Source organism: Spermophilus citellus, assembly GCF_964194105.1.
Source record: "Spermophilus citellus genome assembly, chromosome: 7".
In the NCBI taxonomy this organism is placed as follows: Eukaryota; Metazoa; Chordata; class Mammalia; order Rodentia; family Sciuridae; genus Spermophilus; species Spermophilus citellus.
This window is the reverse complement of record NC_138188.1, coordinates 47108881-47120121: the sequence shown is the minus strand read 5'-3', so window position 1 is coordinate 47120121 and position 11241 is coordinate 47108881. Positions and strand designations below refer to the sequence as shown.

The 11241-nt window shown below is 43.6% G+C and overlaps 1 protein-coding gene and 1 long non-coding RNA gene across 2 annotated transcripts in view; both read right to left on the bottom strand.

The window, feature by feature from the left end:
- The window catches only part of LOC308652843, a 1084519-nt gene that overhangs the window by 50232 nt on the left and 1023046 nt on the right, over window positions 1-11241 (bottom strand). The gene's annotated exons all lie outside the window — the stretch shown is intronic.
- Window positions 2812-11241, bottom strand: part of LOC308653535 (retinoic acid receptor responder protein 1-like) — a 32091-nt gene continuing 23661 nt past the window's right edge. The window contains exons 4-6 of the mRNA XM_081302115.1: window positions 8247-8383; window positions 3070-3132; window positions 2812-2990 (exon numbers count right to left, since the gene is read on the bottom strand). Coding sequence (XP_081158241.1) covers window positions 2838-2990; window positions 3070-3132; window positions 8247-8383 — 353 coding nt within the window. The 3' untranslated portion in view covers window positions 2812-2837. The remainder of the gene's footprint in view (window positions 2991-3069; window positions 3133-8246; window positions 8384-11241) is intronic.

Here is an 11241-nt window from a genome sequence, read left to right as displayed (position 1 = left end):
GAAGTTTGGGATTTTTCATGGTTTAGAAATTGGAGTGACTCTCAAATTTGGCAGCCCCAGAAAGGAGTAAGCTGAGACATTCTGGGATGTAGTCTATTTGCATTGCTGGCACTACAGATTGTTGAATTGAAGCTTGAATTGCAGCTCACCTATTTCAGATAAATAGCACTATAATGCATCATTGAAATCAGTTAATTGTGTTCACAGGAAACTTAGGTGAGCATTCACTCATTTATCCATTCAAATAAGTGCCAGAGAGCATGAGATGATTTTTGTACTCCAAAAGCTAGAAAGGTCACAGAACAAGTCAGAATTTTCTAATCTGGGAAAAATGGGCATGATAAATTAAGATGTAGGTGTCCAAGTGCAAAATACAAAGCCTCCCTTAACTTTCAGAAGAACTTGTTAGCAAGTTGTCACTTGTAACGACTGATGCTTCAGGTGGGAAAACTGAAACCTAGTGGGATAAAGTGGAGTACAGGGAAAGTCCTGGCTCCATTTTGCATGTCTTTAAGTTTTTGAAAATTATGAAGAATTCAGACAAGTGAATGTGGTGTTGGATGGTATTATCATTGGCATCAGGGCTTCACACTCATAGGAAAGACAGCTTAGGGTACTTAGGTTTTCATTTTATGCCAAACCAAATGCAGTAATTTTTCTCTGTAGTTACTAGTAAAATCAGTTAGAAAAATCAAGTCAGCAGTTTTAGAGTTTGTGCCAGAAAGAATAGTCTAATGATGATAGTGAGAAAATTTTTAGTTGGTTTAGCTTTCATAAGTTTTGTAAATGAGATAATTGTGTTTGTTGTTTGCCTGTGTGATTCCCCTTCATAATTGTTACACCAAAGCAGAGTCTGTTCGAGGGTTACCTTAGAATCCTTCCCTGGGTGAATTATGGTCACATTTGCAAGACTGATCTCACTAATGGAAATTCCCCTTTGCCAGTGAAGACATGGAGAAAGCCGACACACCACCAATTTCCCCCTTTCTAGTCCCTAATGCGATACTAAAAGAAGTTGAAGATCACAGGACATGGAGTATGCTATAATGATGTTGTATTTTTACCGTGGGTTGACCCAAGTGCACTTAATCACTGAGCCATATCCCCAGCTCTTTTTTTTTTTTTTTTTTTTTTTTTTTTTTTTTAATTAGCGACAGGGCCTTGTCCCACTAAGTTGCTGAGGCTGGCTTTGAACTCACAATCCTTCTGCCTTGACTGCTGGGGTTACAGGCATGCGCGACCACACCTGGCAAAATAATGCTCTTGAGAGCTACTTTTGAAGATGATTTAGGGAAAGAACTTTGGTTAGAGAAGTTTCTCTCTTGATTTTTGGTGTGATTAAACATTGTAGACTGTTTTTATATTTTCAAAGAAGTACTTCTTTTTTTTATCTCATAGGTCGGGAGGGCCTGAGTTGCCTTTAAGTGACCGCGTACAGTGCTTCAGAGTACTTAGAACGCTTTAAAACAGTTGGATCTGGGGAAGGTAAATGCAAAGTTGGGGTTTTAAATAGAAAAACACATAAATTAGATCCGCTTATCTTTATGAGAGTCCTTATCTTTTTTTGTCTTTTCTATCAGTTTTTCCAGTTATCCAATAGTGCAGACTAATAGACCACTCTGACTGAGTGGGTTCGATTTGGGGTTTTTCAACTTCATAGTGGTGTGAAAGTGATATGCCTTGGAGAGAAGCCATATGTAGAATTCTGGTCTTCCCCCAAGCTGGCAGTGAGCATGTGCTCACCCCCTTGAAATGCTGGGTGGTACAGGAGCCGGCACTACAGGGTATAATGTTGCTAAGCCAGGGTGTTTGATGGGTTAGGTGTATTAAACACATTTTAAACCTGTGGTGTTTTCAATTTACAATGGAGTTTTCAGTGTAAAAACCCCATTGTGAGTCAAGTTGTGTATGTATTTTGTTATAATTTAAGGTTGATGCTTCCTAATCAATTATTGAGTGAGGAACCTGGCCTAAGGTTCTAGACACTGATAGAAGTGTTCCATTACATTATAATAATTCATAGAGGCAATGATGGTAATATTTCCTGGGTCAGTTCTTCCTGCCTCGGGCAGGTACTCCACTGAATTTGATTATGGTACATGTTGTTTGCTTTTATAAATTACTTAGGCCAACTCTGGATCCAGATTGTCCTTGTAAATGAAGATTGTTAATGTTTGGTATACTTTGAGTTAATGTGTATTTGCAGGCAGCCACTTGATCTAGTGAGATATGGTATTATTTAAAATTTGAATCAAGCAATATTAAGGTTTTTATTTAATTTCAGCTTAGCATAAATGTTGCCTATGCATACAAATCTCTGCAAACACATTTAACACATTTTATTATTTAGAACTATGAACATTTATTTAAAAGTAGATGCCAAGTTAAAAAGGAATACTTGCTTGAAGTAACAAAACAGTGGAATTCCTTAAACAGTTATTATTTTCCCTACAGTTTTCTTTGACTGAAAATCTATTTGTTGACATACAGGATAGGAGCAATTGTGTGACATAAAATAGTTACAGTATATTAAGAAGAGTAAGAAATGCAAATTCAGAGTTGAAACCATTTTTTTTTAATAATTATCAGCCTCTGCAGCAGGTACTGATACTGATTGCCTGGATTTCACATTCCAGGGCTGAAACTCCAAGGAGCCTGCTAGTGGGTGCCCAGCATGAGCAAAGCTCAGCATGCCCCTATGGCCCAGAGCTAGACCACACAGGCCAGCTGAGCAGCAGCTGATACATTTGAGTTTTTGCTGATAGTCACAGGCTCCAGAACTAAAGTAATTGTTTAGGCTAGGAAAGTCATTTTGTCTAGAATCAGCTTTTTGTTTTTTAGAAATTACTAAACTCTGTTGGTGCCACAGCAGATCCTTCCTCAGTTCCAGAAGAAGCTTCAACTGGGGTTTGTATCTCTTCACACCGGTACTTCACTTTAAGTGGCTTGCCGGGGTACCAGATCAGGTGAATATGGCAGGGAATGATTTCCTAGGACACAGAGTTATAAAATATTAAACCGCACAGAACTTAAGGTAGAAATACTTCTCTGTACAAGCTTGTGTTTTACCTGTGTTGGGAATTCATGCAGCAGGACAGTGTAATCGAAGTCGATTGCATGATCACTGGTTTTCTGGAGGAAAAAAACAGAGTGAGTATAACAGAATGGGGAGCTTGGACACACATGTTCTTGGTTTGGAGGGGTACCTTGACTCTCTGCAGCCTTAAGATTTGAGCCCTATTTCCTTCATTGTATTCTGTATCAAGGTGCATCAAGGTGTGGGTTCTCCCTTTGGTTTTATCACTAAGTAGCACAAAATGCTGGTCGGATGTCTTTATCACTTTTCTTTCTGATACTGTAATTTGGGATGAGGGCCGAGGTCTGTGGGGTAGGCTGGCTCTTGGCAGCACAGCTCCTGTGTGCACTGTAAGCTGCTGGGTCAGCCCTGCCACCCCAGGCAGCAGCACAGGGAAAGGCAGCCAGCATTTCTGGAGTGTCTGCCAGGGACCCTGTTCTGTGCCCCGTCCTGTGCTGGACACTGCGCACACATTCTTGTGTGGTTCTCCATCCCTCCCAGATGACTCTTCCCAAACCACCTTCGTCACGTACTGGAACCATTTGTAAACCAGAGTATTGGGGCCTCTCAGTGGACAAGCACTTATCCTCACCTCTTTTATTTATGTGATTTCTATGCATTTTACTAGTAAGCAAGCCAATTTTCTGTTTTCTTTTTGACATTTCCTTTTTTTGATGTCAAGTGTACTTATTTCTTTACTAGTAACAATGGAAGACAGGAAGAATTTCTTAAAACCTTCAATTTGGAATATAGTTTTAGTATCCTACCAGGTTTTTATTGAGACTATGAAAAAGCAAAAACAAACAAACAAAAAGTTAATTTTGCACTGGTGGAGTTTTCCAAGTCAGGAGTGTGAGTAGGTGTGGAGGGTGCTGCAGGGCAGAACCTGCCTGAGTGAATCACAGGTAGACTGCTTTTCATGTAGTGCTGCTTTGTGTTGCGTGGTGGCTCCTCCCCTGCCTGGCATCGTGCCCACTAGTGTTCACAGCAGGTGTCTGACACGGAGCAACAAGTCTGGGAACTCATCAGAGAAAGTTCCATGTCTTTCAGGAGAGAACAAGCTACAGGAAGTTCCAGATAGAGTCGGCCCTTCATATCCAGGTGTTCTGTATCCAGGCATGCGCCAACTAAGGGTCAAAATGGTTTTTGAAGTTGTGTCTGCACCGAACACATGTGGGCTTTTTTTGGTCATTATTTTCTAAACATTACAGTATAACACTATTCACATGTCACTGTATTACCTACCAAAAGAAATCTAGACATGACTAAAGTATACAAGGCTATGTATGTAGGTTATATGCAAATGCCAAGCCATTTTATATAAATAACTTAACATCATGGTATTTGGTATGTGGTGAGGGCCTGGAAACCGTTCCCCACATACACCAGCAGATGACTGTCAGGCTGGTGGTATTTCTTTGGGGGTATATTTAGCCTTGTTTGACCTTCATTTGGAGACTGTCTTGACCTTGGAAGGAAGTGGCTCTCTCCTGGGATGTTTCACACCAGCTGCTGTCCATGTAATATATTGGGCTTTTGTGCTGTCTGCACAAGGTCTGTTCACTGTGTTTTTTTATAATTTAAAAATTGGTTTTGCTTAGAAACTTAGAGTGTTTGTTCAGGACAGTATCTGTTTTGCTTTTGAAAGTAGCATTTCTGAAGGAAATCGTGGCAGTCTCCAGATCCTAGGCAAAAAAGAGACAGGTCTTAGAACAAATGCTAGCCCTGCACTCTGTCTGACTCACCATCCTGCTGTTGACTCAGTGGCACTCAGTCTATGATGAAGTCTAAAAGGTGATGATGCTTGGAAGCCCTGTGCGTTTGATTGAGAATTCCTTGACGCAGTTGTTGGGACACCCTTTACACTGTAGGAGGAAGCACCCTTGACCCAATCTACAGAGCAGGGCCCCTGGAGAACTACAGGGAGGACATTGCACTTCCAGTATAGCAGAGCACAGAGCACCCCAGGATGGGACCACCCCTGCTCGGTCAAGCTCTGCCAAGAAGTCATTATTTTTAATATTATTCAGAACAATCTCTTTGGCTTCTGTCCAAATCCTTGTAGTCCAAATTGATGGTGATTTAGTGTGGTATTTTTTAATCACTCAGCACTCTGATCTTCCTGGAAGCAGCCTGGATGTGGTGTTTGCCCCCTCCACCTCCCATCTGATAGGGAGGAGGCTGAAGTTCAGATCAGCCATCACAAGTAGCTTTCTCAGCAGACCAGGTTAGTGGATGGGATGTTGCTGTAACATGCCTGTGGCTTCTGGAGAGTCACACTGGTGGCAGCCACATGCTGCTGGTTATATGGTTGGATGCTTACACAATCTGGCGCCAGTGGAGCAGCTTAGGAGGCATGAGGTCAAGGCTGAGTGCGTGGGAAGTCCCCCTGTCTCCCAGCCAGTGCGTCTCCCTTGTCCTTGACACAGTCCTTGTGGTATAGGGACAACATGGATTCTTCAGTTCTAAAGATATAATTTTTAGTGAGGTGGGTCTCATTTTATAGCTGTCTTTTGAATTCTTCCTTTCTTTTCTCACTGAGGCCTTGTTCACCTGGGTTGTGCATTTATAACTTGTCATGCCCTTGCACAGTTGTATTGAAAGGTGAGTTTAACCCCCAGTATAAAGACGATGACCCCATGGGGAGAGTTCTTGTGCTGTTTTGAGTACCTCTAGTCACTTCTGGCCTCTACATTTTGGCTTTACCTGCCCTGTTTCTATCCCCCAGAACCTTTCTTAGAGCTTTTAAAAACATTGCTTGTTTTGCTTCTTATTTATGTTGCTGCTTTTGCTGAAAGATATGGAAATTCTTGGTGGCCACTGAACAGCAGAATTTGAAAATCTGTAGATGTGTGTGGACAGTACTTCTCATTAAGAGAACTCCTAAAAGAACTCTAAGATGAAATGCCCATCTAACTGGACACCAACTTCACACTGCCTCGTGAGGTTAGGTTGATGTTAAGGGCTTCAATCACTTTGTTAGTCCTCATTGTAGAACCTGAGAGATGAAGTGATTTGCCTTGGGTGACCAGGTCAGTTGTCTACTCAAATATTTATCTAAAATTCAAACCTCACAGGGTTTAAAAAAAAATCTAAAATTCCTAGTAACCATTCTCCCTCATTATTTTTCTTTTTAATAGTGTAGTTTTCATGTATGTCTCTACTGTCGCACTTGCAGTGAGTCAGACTTACATCTAACTAACACTGTATCCTGAGTAGTCGCATAGAATCAACTAGATGGTGATTTCTATTAAAAATCACTCTGTAAGGAGAAGAAAAAGTAAGTAAAGAAGGGCCGTTAAAAGTGGCCTTTTAGCTGGTTGTGGTGGCACACACCTATAATCCCAGCCTCTGGGGAGGCTGAGGCAAGAGAATTGTGAGTTCAAAACCAGCCTCAGCAACAATGGAGAGGCACTAAGCAACTCAGTGAGAACCTGTTTCTAATAAAATACAAAACAGGGCTGGGGATGTGGCTCAGTGGTTGAAAATAAAAGTGGCCTTCAGAAGGCACACCAAACTTCCAGATGCTGAAATGCTGACTCATGCTGGCCAAATCTTAGTACTCAGAGAACTCATTGATGACTTATCCAGGGATAAATCCATGAAAAAATGAATTTTAATTTTGGTATATGATGTGAGTTAAAAGTCAAAGTTCATTTTTTAGCAATTATTGAGAACTATTTTAACTTTTTTATAATGCTGGGGATAGTGTCCAGGGTCTTTTGCACAAGCTATGTAGGCACTCTATCTCTGAACTATATCCCCAGGCCCCTAAAAAAAAAAAAAAAAGAAGAAGAATTTTAAGAATTGGTACTTCCGATTAGTTCCACCTGCCTCTCAGGGAAGTTGGTTTTGTTTTCTGTGGATACATGCCTTCTGCCGTATCACACTTGCCTGACGAAGATCCCAGCATCGTTAAATTCAGTGCTGGGCTCCCTTTGCACCCATGCCCACCCAGAAGAAACTGGTCCTCTGAATCCAAGCCTTGCAGGACCTGAGGGGCTCATAGTGCCTCAACACTCTCAGTACCTCCTCTGGGCTGCTCTCAGCTGACAACTGCCCCTCAGTGAGGAGACAGAACCAGCTGGCACTGAAGGGCCGCTGGCTCCCACATGGCGGCTACCTCCTGCCAGCACCCCACTGCCATCCTCTGGTCTCTAGGCAACCTCTACTCCTGTCTGAGATCAGAGGTTACAAGGCTCCAGGATTCAGTCCTTCAGCAGCTGATTTGTCTCCCCTACTGCCCATGATCTCATCCAGCCCTGTAGCTTCATATACCCCTTTATGGTCGTGACTCCAGCCCATTCCTCCCCGATCAGACCTGTAGGTCTAGGTGACTGCCCAGGCTCTCTACTTGTCTACAGGATTTAGCATACCACAATTTGAGATCATTTCCCCCAAATCTTCCCCAATCAGAAAATGTAAACCCTATCCTTCCAGAATTAGGCCCAAGTTCTAAGATCATCCTGAAGCTGATCGTTTTCTGACTCTCAGGTCCAGCCCAGGAGCAGATCCCAGCAGTCTTCTGCACCATCTCCACTGCACGCTGGCCTCGCCTCCATCACTGCAGTAGGCACTGGTCTTTGCTTCTCTCTGGCCTCCCTACAGCCCCTCAATGTAGTGGCCAGAATGGTCCTTTATGAATGGGGTTGTGTCACTCTTCTGCTAATAGGAGAAAGAGCAAAGTTCCAGACTCTTCTAATGACCTCCAGGGCCTTGCAAGAACAGCTGCCCTCCCCATGCTCTTGTCCCCTGCACAGTCCCCTTCTCACTCCATCCCTACCAGACTCACCGCTGCCTCTCCATCCCAGCAGCCATACCTCTGCCTGAAACCCCTGGGCTCCCTTGGTCCTCTGCTCAGCTCAGCCTCACTTCAGGCTGAAGTAAGTCTCCTATTAAGACCCAGAACCTCTGCCTGCCTTCTTTATGTAGCACTTGCACATGTGAAGCATACTTATGAGTTCACTGTCTTATCTCCTGAATTCTTCTCAGTGAGGGCAACAGCATTGTTCCTACTCACTGTCACATCTTCAGTCCCTTAAATAATACCTGGCCTGCTGCAGGCATTCATGTACTATTGAGTGAATGTGATGCAGATGATTCACACAACTTCGGTCTAAGGACACTGCATTGTTGGGTCTCGGGTGCCAGGGAGCCTCAGAGTCCTTACCCACTGCTTCACCCTGCTGAGCTGTAACGGGTAGTAGTATGAAAACTGGGTCGTCCTTTCCCACATCACGTAAGAGCTGCCAAGAACTGCCAAGTCCCAGATTGGTCTCACTGAGGGATCGATATATCCGTAATCATCTAAGAGGGGGGGAAAAGCATATTAAGGCATTTTTTTAGACAAAATTCAGAATTTCAGTCATGATTAAGGTTCAGATTTGGTCGTATCAGGTCATCTCTCACAGCAAGACCTTGGGGCAGACCTACGATTGCTGGCATCTGTGTTGACTTGGAGACTTGGGCCTCACCTAGCCACGGACATCCACTGGGAAACAACTCGGTGGCTGTAATGATGCTGAAAGTTGACCTAAAGCTGTTAGGGGAGTAGCATTATTCATTAGATCAAAAAAGGCTGGTGATCTCCTTATGTCCTGGTGGTTGGGTCTTTCCAAACTCATTGCTTCCTCGTCTGCTGAATGGCTTTCTCTTACCATTGGCTTTAAATCTAATCAGTGATTGGCAGCATCTCTGCCACTTCTTTTGAACACTTGAAGAAATCAGATGGGTTTTTCCTGTGGCATTGTTGTTTTGCACCTCAAAATCTATAATTTGGAAGACATTTTTTAAACCTACTTAATATGAGACTGCTATGATTATTGATTTGGTTTGCACATGAGGTGTACCCCAAAAGCTCACATGTGAGACAATGCCAGAGGTTCATAGGAGAAGTGATTGGGTTGTGAGAGTCTTAACCCAATTAGAGATTTGATCCCCTGATGGGATTAACTGAGTGGTGGCTGAAGTGGTGGGTGTTCCTGGCTGAGGTGGGAACTGAGGTGTGGCTTTGGGTATATACATTTGTATCTGGCAGGTGGAATCTGTTTTCCTGATCACTGTGATGTGAGCTGCTTTCCTGTGCCACCCTCTCCCACCATGACATTCAGCCTCACCTCGAACCCTGAGGAGTGGAGCTGGCCTTCTAAACTAAGACCTCTGAAACTGTGAGCCCCCAAATAAACTCTTCTTCCTCTACAATTGTGCTGGATGGGTCTTTAAGTCAGAGCAGCAAAAAAGCTGACTAAAACAATTATTACCTTTCATGACTTTTAGAAACTCAAATCTCAGTAACTTAGAAGATAACTTTCATGAATCATCATTGTATGTGGAGACAGTCTATTAAGACAGTCATAGCACAATCTGTGAGGGATGCCTATAAGCTGATTTGGAAACTCATTCTTCTTGGCTGAATAATTTTTGTATAAATTCCATTTATTGACAGTCCTTGGCTTGGCTGTCTTAAAATGATAGGCAACTCCAGGATTACTCCTTTTATCTTTGTGTGAGACAAGATGGGTCTCTGCCTCCACTCAGGTGGCACAGAGATGCAGTCATGTATTCCTTAAGACAGGCAGGAGCAGCGCTCTGAGGGAAGTTTCTCTGGACTGGAGAGGTTTGGGGGAGGCTTCACAGAAATGAGATTTCACCAGGCTGTGGATTCCTGTCACCTATGTGGGTGGGAAGAGCACAAGCTAGTGAGTACCCCGAGCTAGGAGGGCATGGGCAGGGTCAAGAATATAAAACGTGCTGACCGCACATGCAGTACCAGGGGTGTGCACTGAGTTGTAGGCATGGGATGATGACTTGGTTCTGTCACAGGACAGATAGGGGTGACTGAAATCTACAGACTGGACAGGAGGCTCCTGCTGTGGTCCTGGAGGAAGCCCTGTGGGCATGAAGGATGCTGATGGTGGGTCCAGGGTACTTCTTGGAGGTAGGCTTTATCAGAAATGGTGGCCAGGTATTAAATGTTAAAAGGTGACCAAAGAGTCCAGTCGCCAAACTCCAGGAAAGGAGTAATATTCAAATAAATGACCAAAAGTGCAAACCTTCTGGGTGGAAACAAGCTGAGTGTTAGGCTTATTAAATACAGCGTGAGATGAGCTGTGGGAGTAGATGACATAAAATGCCACAGCTAGATCAAGGAGAAGGATGCCCACTGGTTTGGTGATCTGGTGGTCTCCAGCGACCCAAGGGAGAGCAGCTTCTGTTATGTACATAGCTCAGAAACTGGCCAGGAAGAGGCAGTGTGTGTGGAAGGAGGTGAAGCCCTTGGTCAGTCTTGGCATTGCTTCAAGGAGGCTTCAGAGATAAGGAGGATATTGATGGGCACAGTCACGGAAGCAGCAGAAAAATTGGAATCAAGAATTTATCAATTAAAGTAGAGAACTGGGAGAGACCAAGATGGGGTGTCTGGATTCGCAGGCATCTCAGGCTAAGCCAGCAGAAGGGAATTCCAGATGCCAGGGATCTGTGATGTGACCTGATGAAGGCTGTTGCAGAAAGGAAGTTCTAGACGGTGCTTCCACGCACCTTCATGAAGGGACTTCTGTTCGCCCCATGCTGAGTGGCTGACCCACTGGGATTTCAGGACCGCACTGTTGGTGATGCTGTTCCCTTGCTTTATTAAGGTCCCTTCCCCCTCATCTTCGTTGACTGATACCTCCCCCTCACAGCTCACCCTCTCAGGTTCATCTTACAATGCTATGAATTTAGATTGGGGACATCACATCCATTCCCCTTGGAGATAGAGAAGTCTCACTGGACACTGGGGCCAGCGAGGATGTGGAGAAGCTCCCCACACAGAGGGGCTTTGGCTCTGTAGGTTCTTCCTGTGTGCTTGGAATCACCTATGGGGAGTCTACCCATTCGTTAGAGAAAGTGACAATTTCACTTATAATAAAAATAAGATAACTGCCTTTTAAAGGGAAAAACAATGTGGAGCAAAGTTAGATCCTCATAGTTAAAAATTATGCACAGTAGCCCAGTATCATGGACTGATTAATACTGAACAGAATCTGCTAGGGTCTGAACTAGACATTCCAGGGATATCACCATACTCTTTATTCACTTTATCTAACCTTTGTGGTTTTAAAGTAGATAATTGTAGGTCCATGGGCAGGCTATACATAGCAGAGTGCAGAGCTTGCAAGTACTGTTGA